This window comes from Ahaetulla prasina, chromosome 11 (assembly GCF_028640845.1).
Source record: "Ahaetulla prasina isolate Xishuangbanna chromosome 11, ASM2864084v1, whole genome shotgun sequence".
NCBI classification, from domain to species: Eukaryota; Metazoa; Chordata; class Lepidosauria; order Squamata; family Colubridae; genus Ahaetulla; species Ahaetulla prasina.
The window spans coordinates 2,175,129-2,190,337 of record NC_080549.1 but is presented as its reverse complement, the minus strand read 5'-3'; the positions used below and the strand labels follow the sequence as shown (position 1 = coordinate 2,190,337).

Here is a 15,209-nt window from a genome sequence, read left to right as displayed (position 1 = left end):
CTTTTTAATTTATTGCAGAGTTGCATGCTTCTATAAGACCGCAAAGAAGAGTGTAGCCAAATCTTGAACGAAAGCATCTCAGGCTAAAATTGCAATCAAGAAATCTACCGTCTTCCAAGGCGTATTTATTTATTTCCTATAATTTTATTCCAAATTCCCTCCTCAATCAATTCATCTGCACACCCTTATCGTAGAAGATGCTCGCGCATGCGCGGACACCCCCACCCGCCGTAACCCGGGCCCATTTCTCCGCTCTCCCAAACCCTGGCCACGCCTCCTCCCTTTCTCCATGCTTTCATCCGGGCTTTATCAGCTCCGTTCGAGCGCGCTGACGTCACCTATATAAAGGCCCTCAGCCCCTTTGTTCCTCTTCAGTGCGTCGTTGCAGGCCGGCGGGGAGGAGGTAAGGATGCGGGATAGCGGCTGAGGGAGGCTTCCCCTTTTTTTTTATAAGGCCTTTTTGATATAATACGTATGCTTTTTTTGTGTGTCTCACGCACGCAACGCCGATTAGCGGACCCCCAAGGACCTTATTTATTTCGTTTTCCGTTCCCACACACCCCTCAACGGTTTTCACCCTTCCCGCTTCTTTTCCTCAGGGGGTGGCTGAGGCGCCATTTTAAAGCTTGGGAAGTTAGGTGGGTGGCGGAAAGTGCTGTTTCTTCCCCCCCCCCCACTTCCCCATACACGGGCTCCTCAGGGAGGGTCGCGTGAGCCGCCATTTTGCGGCCGCCTTTAGAGGCACCTCGATGCTTCGCGCGCCCCCGCCCCCTTCTTCAAGGCGCGTGGGATGGGGGGGAAGGGCGACGGAAGTGCGCACGCGCCGCTCTTTCGGGAGGCTTTTTCTGCGGAGGGCGCATGCGATCCGCGCGTTCCGTTCGGCCGCCGCGCATGCGCGGTTTGCGCGAAAAGACGGCTTTTGTTGCTATAACCGAACGTGGGAATTGCTTTTCTTAAAGATTGGGTGCTTTTTTTTTACTTATTATTATTATTATTATTATTTCCTACCAAATTCGAAAACTGAATTTCTTGGAAATTTGCTCAGGTTCCTCAGTTAGGGAGTTAAATCTTTTCTACCTCTCCCTTTGAATTTAAACCGTCCATTTATATTTTGGAATATAAATGCAGAATGGAATTGCCGATGTGATTGTGCCTTCAGCAATTTCGATACTTTTATTAGGGGTTTTGTTGTTGAAATACCTGGGAATTCTTCAACGGTTCTTTTGGAATAGGGAAATGGAACTGTTGAGGGAACAGTCAAGAGAGTTGAATGCAGCTTTCATTCAATAGAAGTGTCCAGAAATATATTGATAACTGCTAAATTTTGCAATGCTTTGTTGCTATTTAGGTTTTGTGATCCTAAATGAACCTATCTGGAAGGGATTGGTTTGGATAGACTTAAGTTAGAAATTAAATTCATTTCATTGTTTTAGGATGATTGAGCAATATTTGTAAAAGGGGCTGACAATTTAAGAAAAAACAATTATGAAATGAGGCTTAAAAGGACTATTAAGAGGAAATGTGGTTTGTTAATGGCCGTTCTTGTTCATGCTTAAACTAGAAGAAAGTTCTACCATATCATATTGTATTTTTTTTCTTCTTGATAGGGCCGCTTGGAAAAGTACTCTTTATAAAGGGCATTTTAGTGCAGCAGTAGGAATGAAGTAATTGACTAGTAATGAAAATGGAATGTTATCAACAATGTCTTTTATATGCAGGAAATCCCAAAAATCATATTGCAGTTGGATGTGACTATATTTTTTTATGGTTTCTGAAGGTTGGTTGTATTGTTCTAGATTCCAAAACCTGTCAAAATGGTTGAAGCAGATCGGCCTGGGAAGCTGTTCGTTGGTGGATTGAACATTGAAACGAATGAGAAAGCTCTTGAATCTGTCTTTGGCAAATATGGCCGTATCGTAGAAGGTAAGGTCGAGGCACCTTGGTGTGGTTTTCAGTTCTGCTGTGATGAACTTTGCTTTTTTGATCAGCTGAAGTGATAGAATTTACCTATCCTCTAAGAAGTTCTGAGCAGGCTTCTGTGAATCCTGGGTTGTGCCCCTGTGATGTCAGCAAACAAAATAATGCTTGTATCTCTCTCAGTTCTCCTTATGAAAGACCGCGAAACCAACAAGTCCAGAGGCTTTGCTTTTGTCACATTTGAGAGCCCAGCAGACGCTAAGGATGCAGCAAGAGATATGAATGGAAAGGTAAGAATTAATGTCTTGTTTTTGTTGTAAAGTTCAAAGGAGAGTACTGAAATAGTTTCAAAGGATTGTGTCTTTATTTTCTAGAGATACTTTAAGAAAACCTGTTGTCTTTCAAATTGAATAGCAAAGGTTGCTTTCCAGCATCTCTTAAAGTAAGGGGAAAAAACCTAGTTGTATTTCTAGTGGTAATAGTACCATAAGAAACATGTCAGATATATGCCAAATGTTTGTTGGATGCTCCTCAAAAGACAAGAGGAAAAGATGTCCCATATAAACAGGACAGCCATATGTTAACTTACAAAATGTTAGTATTGCAATTTGAAATTACAAAGGTAAATGACTTAAAACACTGTAGTAATGTATTTGCAAATTCTACTTAATATGATAACCTTGGTAACTAACCAGCAATCAATAAACAGCATTAGCATTCTGAGTCCTCTGTCAGTTTTGGAAGGCAGTTTTCTTTTTGCTTAACTGCCACATATTTTAGCTGGGGAAGTTGGGAGGGGGTTGTTGTTGGAGCGGTAGAAAGTTAGTCATAACAACATTCCATATTCAAGGACATCCAGCATCTGATGGAGACTGCCTGAAGATTGTATCCAATTGAGTGTGAAGAGTTGATTGGACAATGTGATGAACTTGTGGGTGTGGGGCAGGGCTGTGAACTGTCAACTGAGTGTGGAAAACCTGGAAGCTTTCAGTTTCGGGTTTTCCTAGTTGTGCCAACATGACATCTCTAATAAATTGGAACTCAAGCCTTTATTTATTTTATTTAGAGCTTTATTTCGTTGGGGGTGTTCCTTGGAACCCTTACATCCTCTGTGTCCACTAATCAGGATTGGATGCTGATAGTAGTCTAAAACAGGGGTCTCCAACCTTGGTCACATTAAGACTTGTGGAATTCTGGGAGCTGAAGTCCACAAGTCTTAAAGTGACCAAGATTGGAGACCCCTGGTCTAAAAGTCTGAAAATGTAATAAATCTAAAGGCAAGCGTCATTCACAAATATTAAATTAGATGCCTCTTTCAGTCTTTAGATGGGAAATCCATTAAAGTTGAACAAGCTACCAAGCCAACCTTTGAAACTGGTAGACGTGGGCCCCTCCCTCCAAGGAGCAGAGGACCCCCGAGAGGCCTTAGAGGTGGAAGAGGCAGCAGTGGAACCCGGGGGCCTCCTTCAAGAGGCAGTCACTTAGGTATGTTTTAAGTTCCTGTGTATTGATGGCATACAAGACATACAAAAGTTGAATGGAAAGAAGGAAAATAGCTGGACAGAAGGTAAAGTGCTGTGAGCAAGAATTATTATACTTTGAAATGCAAAAAAAAACCTCAGTCATAGTCCAAATAGTGCTTTGGGGTGTCCATGTGCTCTTGTTCTTAGATGAGATTGGTGATCTTTAAAGTCTGGCTTGCCTGAACTTGTATTTCAAAAGCAGATCCAGAGTAAATATCTAGAAGGCACCATATTATAAATTCCTACCTTGATATGCCAAAAAATGTCAGTTCCATATTGATAATCAACAGGTAATTTTTTAAATCTGAAAGAAGCTGGAACATAAGCCAGTGTTGATCAAGTTGTGGGTAGTTCCTGGTCTGCATTGCTATTCGCTATCTCTCACAGCTCATCTTAAACTGTAAACAAGCTTTAACAACCAAGCCAGGGCATGCCTCTGGAACAGAGTTGTCACCCTAAGTATGCTTGTGAGCTTCCTTGAAAGTAACTGATTGGCACCTGAAAAATGATTGAATGTCTGCTAATCTGCATTCTCACCTGTGCTCTTGAGTTTACAAGAACAGAGAGGCTCTATACAGTTAGAAGATGGGTATAGGTTACCAGTTTTAGCTGCTTGCTGCTTTTCTGTAATGTTAATGGCCACAGCCATAGCATATGAAATAGTTTTGTGCATAAATATGTCATACAGGTTGTGCAGGTTTCTATTTGGAGGCCTTGATCCAGAGTTAACTATTTCTCAGGACAAAGGCAATCCTGAGCATGCTTATTCTTAACCCCTTTTCACTTCTGGTGCCTTTCAACATCATGATGATGCTTTCTGAAGCTGTCATGCTATCTTCTAGGTTCCTCTAGAGGCCCACTTCCAATGAAAAGGGGCCCGCCTCCCCGTAGTGGGGGCCCGCCTCCCAAAAGACCTGCGCCATCTGGACCTGTACGCAGCAGTAGCGGGATGGGTGGCAGAGGTAAGCCTTGTGCAAATGCTGCTTTTGTTAACTTGAGGGCTGTGGTACATTCAAAATTTGGGGCTTTAAAATTCTTAGTGCCGTTTGTGTAAGGGTTCTTTGCTCTCCAGGCACTGGATATACCACAGAATAGCAAATCTGTATAAAATACTTTATTGCAACATACACCTTGCCCAGCAAGCTATTGCTCTGGGCCAACTCTGCTCTTCCAGGCTTTGCAAGATGCTGCCACCGTGTAAATAAATGTGTCTTTAATGCTCAACTAAAATAGTTGAGCAATAGACAAACAGTGCCTTTGTACTGTAAACTTCTCAGATAGTGTTAGAAAGCACTATGGGACGATATATAAGCCTAAATGCTATAGCTGTTGCTATACATCATGCTTCGTAGAGGAGAGATGGAGAAAACGTTACACCGTTTAGAAATGCAGAGAGAAGCAAATCAATGGAAGCAAGAATAAACGAAACTCTTCTATCAGTGTGGACTAAATCCTAGTAGTTATTCCTCCTACAGTGAGGAAACATAACATTCAGTTTCCAACTAAAATCTTCATGGGTAACATGGAACTTTTGCCTTCTTCCAAATATTCTTGCATTAGTTGCAATGAGATTGTGCTTAATGTGTGGTTCTTCCTCTTCTAATTGCTATCGAAGAATTTGTATAATTGTGCATAGACTTTTGCCTTCATTAAAATACAGTTCGGTATAACATTTCTCCCAGTCAGAATGGGGACAAATGCCTTCTCATTGCCTTGTTTCCAAAACACTCCAATTTGGGTTTGTTTGTTTTTTAATTTTAGCGCCCCTGTCCCGTGGCAGAGACAGCTATGGGGGGCCTCCACGAAGAGACCCCTTGTCATCACGAAGGGATGTCTACTTATCCCCCAGAGATGATGGTTACAGTACTAAAGACAGGTAAAATAATGTTTGTTAATACATTGAAGCAGGTGTCCTCGGATTTTGTGCTATTTTGCTTGTCAGTAATCAAAAAGTAACTTAATTTTTAATTCATATAGCTATTCAAGCCGAGATTATCCAAGTTCCAGAGATACCAGAGATTATGCCCCCCCACCAAGGGATTATGCCTATCGTGATTATGGACATTCCAGTTCACGTGATGAATATCCCTCAAGAGGTTACAGGTACCTAGAGTTCTGTTGTATGTGTTGGTCTCTTATGTGCTATAGAGACTATATATGTTCTATAGAATTGATATTTATTTAGAAACATTGGCGCTCCGTAAGGATCTCTAGAAAATTGAAAAGCCCAAAATAAATCAACTCATCTCCTCATCTGTAACAAGGAGGGACAGGGGTTGGTTACCAGTAGTCCTCTGCCGATGACCATTTGTCCTTTCAAAATTAAAATAGCCCTGAACAAATGGTGGTCACAGAGAGGCCTTGGAGCTCCAGCCTTGCAGGATTGTGGCCTTTGGCCTCCCCTAACAACCATGGGATTTGGTTAATAAAGGCAGTCAACATAACCAAATCATTGATGGGCAGGGATTGCCAACACTAGGTGAGGGGAGTCACATTTCAGGATGGTAGTTCCAATCAAATTGCCATTGCAAATCTGAAAATACCTATGCTTGGTCATCAATACGCTTTTTGAATTAAATATTGATGGCAGGCTTGGCTTAGCCTTTTAAAGACCTCAGAGTGCAGACCATACATAACTTAGTGTGTACATTTGTATATCCTGGTGGCGAATTGATTAAACTGCAGTATTGCAGGCAAACTGCCTAGAGTTTGATCCTAGCGAGGCTCAAGGTTGGCTCGGCCTTACCATCCTTCCAGTGTCGGTAAAACGAGGACCCCGATCGTTGGGGGAAGATGCAAATAGTGCCTTTATACTGTAAACTGCCCAGAGGGTGTTATAATGCACTATGGGACGGTATATAAGTCTAAATGCTATAGCTGTTGCTATACCTCATGCTTCGTAGAGGAGAGATGGAGAAAATGTTACACCATTTAGAAATGCAGAGAGAAGCAAATCAATGGAAGCAAGAATAAACGAAACTTTTCTATCACTGGACGTTCAGTACTAAACCCTAGTAGTTATTCCTCCTACAGCGATCGGGATGGCTATGGAGGACGTGACCGGGATTACTCGGACCATCCCAGTGGAGGCTCTTACAGAGATTCCTATGAGAGTTACGGTAAGTGCTGACTTTGAGGGCTTCTAAGGAATGTCTTAGGCTTCTTCCTTGACTCACTAGAGTGCTGCTCCTTGGGGGGGAGGGATTAACATGATGGGTTTTTCTGCTGCAATGGAAGAAAAAATGTAAAGAAATGTTTTTATTTTAACGAAATGATTGAATTGCAGTTCCCTTAATCTATCGAAGCAAAGTTCAACAATTCTGAATTGCATCTCTCTCACTGGAAAAACAATGGCTGAGTTTCTACTATAAAAATAGCAAGCAGTTCTGGAATAATCCCCCAAAAAAGAGCTACTTTGTGAAAAACCAGCATCTTCAAACAGCCTGTTTATTTCCTTCTCTGCCCGATCCTTCCCCCACCAAATATAATGTGAGATTATATTTAAACTACTACTCAGTTTAAAAATCCAAAAAAAAAGTCAGAGAAGCCATTGATGCATTTCTTTTAAAAACTCAGATGTAAAATTGTGGTGATATGATTTATAGTGTTGCCCTATTACCTGACCATTGAACCTGCAGGTAACTCACGTAGCGCTCCCCCTGCACGCGGGCCCCCTCCATCATATGGTGGAAGCAGTCGCTATGACGATTACGGAAGCACCCGTGATGGGTATGGTGGAAGTCGAGAGAGTTACTCAAGCAGCAGAAGCGAGGTCTACTCAAGTGGCCGAGACCATGTGGGCAGACAAGACAGAGGCCTTCCCCCTTCTATGGAACGGGGCTACCCTCCACCACGTGATTCTTACAGCAGCTCGAGCCGCGGAGCACCCCGAGGTGGCGGCCGGGGAGGGAGCCGCTCGGACAGAGGTGGAGGCAGAAGCCGATACTAAAAAATCTTTGAAGCTCATGGACCAAATCAACTTTTTTCCTCCCAACACAAGAAATGTGGAAGTTTTATCTCGTTCCCACCCAGAGGACTACCGAAACGATGTTTTTAACTTTTTTTTTAATTGTTGCTTGTTAAGTTCCCCTTCATTACTGATGTTTTTTGTGAGGAAAGAGTAAAAACATGTTTAATTTCATTTCAAAATTGTTAATAATTTCTCTCAAAAAGCAGATGTTAATGTATGCCATTTTGAGCCTATGTACTAGTGTTGTAACCTTTTCAAAGTAAACGTTAACCCTGAAATGCCACACTTTTCACTTCATCAATGCAACGGCCAGCCTAAGGCATCCCATGCATCTAAAATGGCCATGGATCGTTCTGCGCATGCAAGCATGCCTTCTCTCGAGGCAAGACGTATGATTTGTTGGAAGGGGGGGTGGGGATGGATGCCAACCCTAAACTATTAACTGTCCTCTGAAATGCAAAGATGCTCCCAAAATAATGACCAGTCTTCGGTCCTGTGTAAAATTCAGGATACCATTCAGCCTTTTAAGTCAAAACCACCAATGGATAAAGCTGAATGTACATTGTGCCATTCTACGCATTTCCTTAAGCAATTTGCAAGAACCTCGCCCCCCTCAGTAATACATTAAACCTGTAGCAAGCAAGCTGCAGAGTTCTGTAAATTTAAAAAAAAAAGAGGTTTGGCCCCTTCCATCCAAGAAGCTGCAGAACGTACTTGCTCTTACTGTTTCAAATTTTTGCAATCCTGTAGTGTCTCATTTTTAAAGGAACATCTTTGACTCCAAAGGCAAAATGGAGAAAAGTAAGATAAGCAAAGAAGTCTTTCTCACCAACCTCTGAAAAGCTCATGGCTTCAATTAAACAAGTGAAAGCTTTCAGCAGCCCACAACAGCTTTAAAGCATCAAATGCCCGTGAAACAGCAAAAGATGGTAAGCAAAGCAAAAACTAAGTTTTTCGGTCTAAATCAAAACGTGAAACCAAAGCTATCGTCCTTTTTAGTGCAGTAGGACATTCTGTGCATCATGGCAATGGAAGTTTTTCTAGCTTTTAAAGAAAGCGCCAAATGGAAAAAAAATACCTGTGCTGGAAAGCCTTAGGCGAAGCCTTCTAAATTCATCATAACCTTGTCTTGGATGAAACTATGTATGGCACATACATTTGAAAATGATGCTAAGAAAGCAACTTGTAAACAAACGTCCCCATAAAGGGTTGGGAGGGACTGTTGCTTTTTTGGCCAGTATGTTTCGATGAAGATATTTATTAAAAAAAAAAGCAAGCTACTTGTATTTTTTAATTAAGAAATGTAAAACCATAATACAATCAGAACTTGGCTTAAATTGCCAAAATCTGTGTTAACAGCTTGGGAAATGTCAAGCAAGCCATGATTACGAACTTGATGTTTAGTTGGATGCCTGACTTCTTTTCTTTATACTGTAGTCTTGTTTGGGAGTTTTGGTACCTGGGCCGAGTTGTCATCGCCCAGGTGCGGCCAGGAAGCTCAAAAGATGCGGTTGAAATGTAGTAAGGCCTGAAGACCTCCAGCTAAAGTGCCTCCTCTAAAACCTTCCAAACACATTTGCCAGTCAAATGGACTTACCATGAAAAAAGCACCATTGGAAAGAAAATCAGAATCCATAAAGCCATGCGACTTTGTCACTAAGCCATTCCAGTTCATTCCAGTCCAATGAACCTTCCACCTCTCAAAAGTGTAAAATGTTAGATCGTGACAGAATAATCGGCAAGCCCAGGTTGTTGGTTTTTGGGGGGTTTTTTCCCCCTGTTTCTGGTGGGGGGTGGTCGTGGGTTTGGGCGGTTGGGCCCACCGGAGTCTTTACACTGTCTGTAATTGTTGCAGGCTGAACACTCCTTCCCCTTTAACCCGGAAAGCAGTGCATATGTTGGAATGGACCATCATGTTTGTGAGCTGCATCAGAGCAGCAGGTAAGCTGGGAGGGAGGTAAGGACCTTAAAATGGCTTGTTTCAGATATCTTGCAATTTTTTTTAAAAAAAAGCTTGTGAAGTAGGACAAACTCATTGTTGCTGGTTTGCAGAATTAGCTCAAATTTTTAGTTCTACAATTCAGTTTGAACAGGCTGATAACACATTCCATTCCATGAGAACGTTGCTTTTGCAAGCGGAAGGGAACAAATACATTGATAATTAAAGTCAAAAATAAATAGTGTATCCAATATAGTTAAAGTGCTGATGCATTAAAAACTTCTTTTAAAGGGGGTTACATATGAAAGAGGATAAAGAATATTCAGTAGAAACCTTCCAAAATAGCACTTGGAACTACCCTGTTACCCCCCCTGATAATAAGCCCAGTCAGGCTTTTGAGTGCATGGCAATAAAGCCAAGCATTTATTTCAGGGTTCCAAAAAAAATAAGACAGGGTCTTATTTTCGGGGAAACAGTACCTTGTTTTTCCCCAGTGGACATAATGGCTCAGCTAGGTTTTGTATAGCTAGTTTCTTAAATCAGTTCCTTTTTTAAAAAAAAATTGGAGATATAAACCGTTAAACAGCTGGAGAGCTAATATGCTTGTGGGCTAATGCCTCCATTGACCTTAACAAGGGTAAGAGGGCAGCTCTTAAGCTTTTGCTGAAAGCTGTTTATCGTTGAGGCCCAGCATTTCATAAGAGATGATCCGTCACTTGAGAAGGTGTTACAAGAGAGGAGTCATGGTCATTTACGGCAGCTTGTTCAGAAATTGCAAGCAGCCAGATATGTTTTAAGTGCAACAAAGTAAAGATCCTGAACTTGTTCTTTTTGTGCTATGGAGTTGTTTCATTTTGGCAGTGGCATTAGCTAGTCAGTAATATACGAACGATCATGTTTTGACAGCCTTTTTGTTCTGACAGTCTCCTAATGTTCATATTCTAGGTACAGAATTGTGTGGAGGCCTCCAAAGAAAGAAGCAGGCTCAAAATACGGATATAAAGTTTAAAGAAGGCAATTTGCAGGGAAGTCATTTCCTAAATGCCGTTGTCTGTTATGACTACAGACATGGTCGTATGTGAGATGAAGAGTGTTAACTGTCAGATGGAAATGTGATTGAAATCCTGGCAGGCAGACATCCAGCAAAAGCCGTGGCTGCTGATTTAAGGGGGAGTCAAGAGATAGAATTGGGGAACCTTCAGTTAGACGAGGTGAAGGGTACGTTTTTCTTAAATAGCTGCCAAGAGATTAGACTGCACTGCAGGAGGCGGATTTTCAAGCCGTGGCCCATTGCAGTGCTGAGCTTTTCCCCAAGAACAACTCTAATTAAATCCTCATGTTCAGCATGATGTTTAGCCAGGAGTTGAGCAACAATTTGATTCCACAAGAATGCCACAACCATCTATAAATGGTTTGGGGAAATCTCATATGAGCAAGGCTGCATACAGTCCGTAAAGTTAACAGTTCCCTCCTTATGTAATGCGATTGTGAAAAGGAGCTAGTGCCATAAATTTAAGAAGCAGGAAACCTTTTGATCAAATGAAAACTGGAGCCTCATGGAAGACTCAACAACTGAAGCTTCAGATCTTTGTATTCATTAAACTGTCAATAAAGTGTTGATTTCCTGCCGAGTTCTTCATTACTCCAAAATGTGTGGTAGCAGTTCCCGGCTTTCGGAAAAAAGTGTGGTACAGGAGTTGCCAAAGGCTATTCGATATTTCTCGGGTTCAATATTGATCAGATAACCAGCTTTTCTGGCAGTCTTAAATAAGGTACAAGTAGTTGTGAACACATTACAGGGATTGAATGGGTTGCCAAAAAGGATATAACTCCAAGCTTTTTCAAGCTCTCACTAGGTAGACAAGAAAGACCAACCCTGGGGTGCAGGTAGCTGGGTGCTATAATTCGGTTAAACAAATTGGAGGAAGGGCCAAAAAAAAAAAAAGGCAAGAGAAAGATATTGTGTATTAGCTGTGGCCAATTGAAAAAAATCAAAATGCACACGGGATGGATGGATGGTGGGGGCAGAAGAATTGGTGGGAAACGGTCCAGGTAAAGGTTCTAGAACGTCTGTAATTATGACCTGTGCTGTTTTGTCACCTTAGTGTTGGGCCTAGGGCTTCTCTGGGTTTGGGGGCCAGACCCCACCCAATTACTGCATTGGTAAACTTGGTGTTGCAATCCTTTGCTTTAAATAAAGCAAATTTACAGAATGATTCCACATAAAAGAAAGAAAAATTGGCCAACAAGTTAAAAATACCTTTAGGGGAAAGCTATTGTTCCATTTTAAAAGAGGAGAACTTGCAGCAAAAACAATTGTCAGTAGAGGGAGACCTAAGCCAATGGGAAGGGATGTGTAGGGCTCGGGCACTGGCGGAATCTGTTGCTGTCCCTTTCACCCACAAGTATGTGGGTGAAAGGGGCGTTTCTTGCTCAGCCAGTTGGCCAAGTGGAGTCATTCCTGGTGAAATAGCTAAGGGTCTGCTTTATTCATACATTGCATGCTGGGGGATCCACCATCGTGGACGGAGGGAATTGCAACGAGGGAAACTTATTCAAAGTGCTTTTTTTAAAATCCCCAACGTTTTTGAAAGTGAAATTTGTACAGTTTCAAACCTTACCCAGTTATTAGATCTTGGCATGCTCTGCAGGATCTGGTTGCAGCTCAGCAGAGGGGTGCAGCCTGGCACAAAACCACAAACCAGAAATAGACAACCTGAAGCTTCCAGTACAGCTGCCTCTGAGTGGCTCAAGTGGCAGTTTCAAGACAGGAAGGAGGGCGAGTAATAAAGGGGCTTTCCTTTTTTTTTTTTTGCAAAAGGCAACCGTCCACCAAGACGACTCAAAAGCCCTGCGGTTTTTATCATTGCGGGGGGGCCTCCTTGCAAGCCACAACTCCCAGAAACCAAGTGTTAGCCCACTTCTGGCCTTTATGGCTCAAAAATCACAAGATGCCACTTTTGGGATGAAAAAGTGTGAACCTCCAGCTGTATCCACAATCTCTGTGTTCCCTTTTTCTTTTTAATTCTGTGCTTGTGAGGGTTTTAGAATAGAATAGAATTTTTTATTGGCCAAGTGTGATTAGACACACAAGGAATTGGTCTTGGTGCACATGCTTTCAGTGTACATAAAAGAAAAGACACCATCAAGGTACAGCACTTACAACACTTAATGATAGTCATAGGGTACAAATTTAACACTTAATACAAAACTTAATAATAGTCATAGGCTACAATTAAGCAATCGGGAAACTATCAGTATAAATCGTAAGGATACAAGCAACAAAATTACAGTCATAACTTTCCGTACAAAACAACAGCCAATGTGGAAGAGGGCTTTTCATAACCCTGAAAAGAGTGTTCATATCTTACACTTAAAAGATGTAAACCTTTTAAAATATTTAACCTTGATTTGATTTACTTGGGCATTGTGTGGATTGATGCCGTAACACAGGTCTTCAAACTTGGCAGCTTTAAGACTTGTGGACTTCAACTCCCAGAATTCTTCAGCCAGCATAGCTGGCTGGAGAATTCTGGGAGTTGAAGTCCACAAGTCTTAAAGCTGCCAAGTTTGGAGACCCCTGCCTTTACAGATTCTTGACTGAATCCTAATCGGTCCTGGCCTATGTGTGTTGATTGTCACAGATTGTACACAGTCTGAAATTGAATGATGGCAATTAAAATAGTGGATAATTCCCCCATTAAAAAGTAAATCAGTTTTTTAAAATGCGTCTTTTAGATATGTCATTTACGTTTACTGCTCAGTTACGTCTTCCATACATTTAAAACTCCCTGCAAGTAGAAAAATTACCAAAATTTAAACCTAAGCCACATTTTTTTCCCCTGGTAGATTCTTAAATTTTCCTCCCACAGGGAAATTTTTTACCTTCCAGTTTTTCCACACTTCCTTATCCACTCGCCCATCAGAAATTTACTGTTTATTGCACATTTTGCAGGCAGTGTTTTTCTCACGCCTGGCCACTTTAGGAATTCTGGGAGCTGAAGTCTACCCATCTTCAAGCAGTCATGCTCGCCGGGGGAATTCTGGGAGTTGAAGTCCAAGGTTAACTTTAACGGCTTTCTTTTGTGCTTTTTTCCCCTTTGTTTTGGTGGTGGTTGTGGGGGGATGTTCTGTTTTGTTCTTCCGCAGAAGTAGTTGCATAAGGCGATGGACGTAAATGCAACAAACTTGTTCCTCCAGTCCAAGCCAATTCAAGATGGTGCTTTCTTGCTGGGGTTTTTTTTTTTCTTTAACTGATTTGTCCTCTTATAGGTGGAGGGTAATAGGGGAACCTCTTTAACTGCTCGTTCACCCACCTCAAAAGAAGCAGGAAGATGCAGCCACGGATGTGGGTTTGGCTTTACCGTTGCACAAAAGAAGAACAGAACAGGCTCCGGTCATGAATCCAGAGGAGCGAACGGTGACTTGGTTGATTTCTATGGGGGCTTTGAATTCCCCCAAAATGATGGTTGAGGACCCTGTGCAATTCCTCAAGACGTCTCTGAAGGACGGAGTTGTCCTTTGCAAACTCCTTCTCCGACTTCTGCCCGGCTCTATCGAAAAGGTACGAACCGTCCGTGACTTCATTTGCTTGCTTAGAAAGAGGGTAGCTAGAGATGGGCTTTTTTGGAGACCAGCTGGAACTGCTCCTCAATCATTTTGCTCTTCAGTACCAAGGGGTAAATTTTAATTGCAAGTAGGGGGGAGGAAAATATCCTGCTTCCTAACACTGTAGGGACAGGATCCCATAACACTGGGAAATCGTGAGAAGCCTTGGAAGATCTTGGAACGGTGCAAAGAAACCAAAAATATTTGGTATATATTGCTCTACAGTCCAGTAGAAATCTTTTAGCTGCCAGAGTGGAAGAACCTGCCCAGTTTCTGGAATGTAAGAAAGACAAAAATCAAAGAGGTTTCCAATTTATAACAGAGATACAAAAAGTTCCTGTTAGAAGGGGAAGAAGAAGAAGAGAGAAAATGCCTGGGGCCAACCCAAAACACCATTAATTTTCTTGAAAGCATTGGCTCAAGGACAGCGCCTGATTCAAGGCAGAACTCACCCGCTCAAACGGGACCCTAAAAATTATTTCAGTAGTTTATTTTTAATTTTATTTCCTCCTCCCACTCCTGTATCCAGACTATTGATTTCAAAGGAGGGATGACTTAAGGGAGAGGATATTAACATGGATTTAGAAACCCATGCGTAGAAAATGAGAAGTGGAAGAACTGTAAACTTTTAGACACACACCCCGCCCACCCGAGAAGCGTTTGGAACGTGCAAGAGGCAAATGGAAAACACCAAAAAGAAAGAAAGAGGAAGAAATAAACCATGTCGCTTCGCGTTGCCTTGGAAGTCCCTTTCTTTCTCTTGAAAAAAGAAGCGTTTCTTGGGGTACCTGCGTGGACCACCTCCCTCTCTGAATTGTTCTACAGGGTTTAGAGGAGGGATCTCCAAACTTGGCAACTTTTTAAGACTTATGGACTTCAGCTCCCAGAATTCCTTGTGCTGGCTGAGGAATTCTGGGAGTTGAAGTCCGCAAGTCTTAAAAAGTAGCATTTGAAGGTCCCTGATTGAGAAGACTCCTTCAACCATCTGGATTTCCTCCCCTGCCACTCCGAATGAGCCAATTCTGTAGCAGAAGGGGGAAAAAGAAGGAGTAGTGTAGTGTTATTGGCCTGGATTTAAAAACAAAACAGATTATTCCAAAATGTGATTGCCTGGAGCTTCAAATCCGCTGCTGTATTTCAGCCACATCCTGCCCACATGACTGTTGACCTCAGCTTCTGCTTCATTAGCCGTGGAAGATCTGCTGATGTTGCTTCTTAGGGGACAGAGAAGAGCAAGACCCAAAGGCAGGAA

General features: G+C 42.1%; 2 protein-coding genes and 1 non-coding gene across 6 annotated transcripts in view; all 3 read left to right on the top strand.

The window, feature by feature from the left end:
- The first annotated feature begins 292 nt into the window (after nucleotides 1-292).
- Nucleotides 293-10,974, top strand: RBMX (RNA binding motif protein X-linked). Of its 4 annotated transcripts, XM_058154707.1 has the most exons (11): nucleotides 293-403; nucleotides 1,797-1,923; nucleotides 2,101-2,207; nucleotides 3,237-3,402; nucleotides 4,283-4,402; nucleotides 5,202-5,316; nucleotides 5,418-5,543; nucleotides 6,459-6,559; nucleotides 7,079-8,339; nucleotides 9,266-9,351; nucleotides 10,295-10,974. In XM_058154707.1, the coding sequence occupies exons 2-9, from the start codon at nucleotides 1,815-1,817 to the stop codon at nucleotides 7,387-7,389; spliced, it is 1,155 nt and encodes a 384-aa protein (XP_058010690.1). In that variant the 5' UTR covers nucleotides 293-403; nucleotides 1,797-1,814; the 3' UTR covers nucleotides 7,390-8,339; nucleotides 9,266-9,351; nucleotides 10,295-10,974. The 4 variants fall into 4 exon arrangements, with proteins under 4 accessions (XP_058010690.1, XP_058010692.1, XP_058010691.1 ...); XM_058154709.1 differs by lacking the exon at nucleotides 7,079-8,339 and having other exon boundaries at nucleotides 6,474-6,559; XM_058154708.1 differs by having other exon boundaries at nucleotides 6,474-6,559; nucleotides 7,079-9,351.
- LOC131183946 (small nucleolar RNA SNORD61) lies at nucleotides 1,960-2,032 on the top strand. Its single transcript, XR_009151888.1, has one exon. It is a non-coding gene; the product is annotated as a small nucleolar RNA SNORD61 (small nucleolar RNA).
- A 2,660-nt stretch (nucleotides 10,975-13,634) lies between the features above and the next one.
- Nucleotides 13,635-15,209, top strand: part of ARHGEF6 (Rac/Cdc42 guanine nucleotide exchange factor 6) — a 48,376-nt gene continuing 46,801 nt past the window's right edge. Inside the window, exon 1 of the mRNA XM_058154699.1 lies at nucleotides 13,635-13,913. Coding sequence (XP_058010682.1) covers nucleotides 13,749-13,913 — 165 coding nt within the window. The 5' untranslated portion in view covers nucleotides 13,635-13,748. The remainder of the gene's footprint in view (nucleotides 13,914-15,209) is intronic.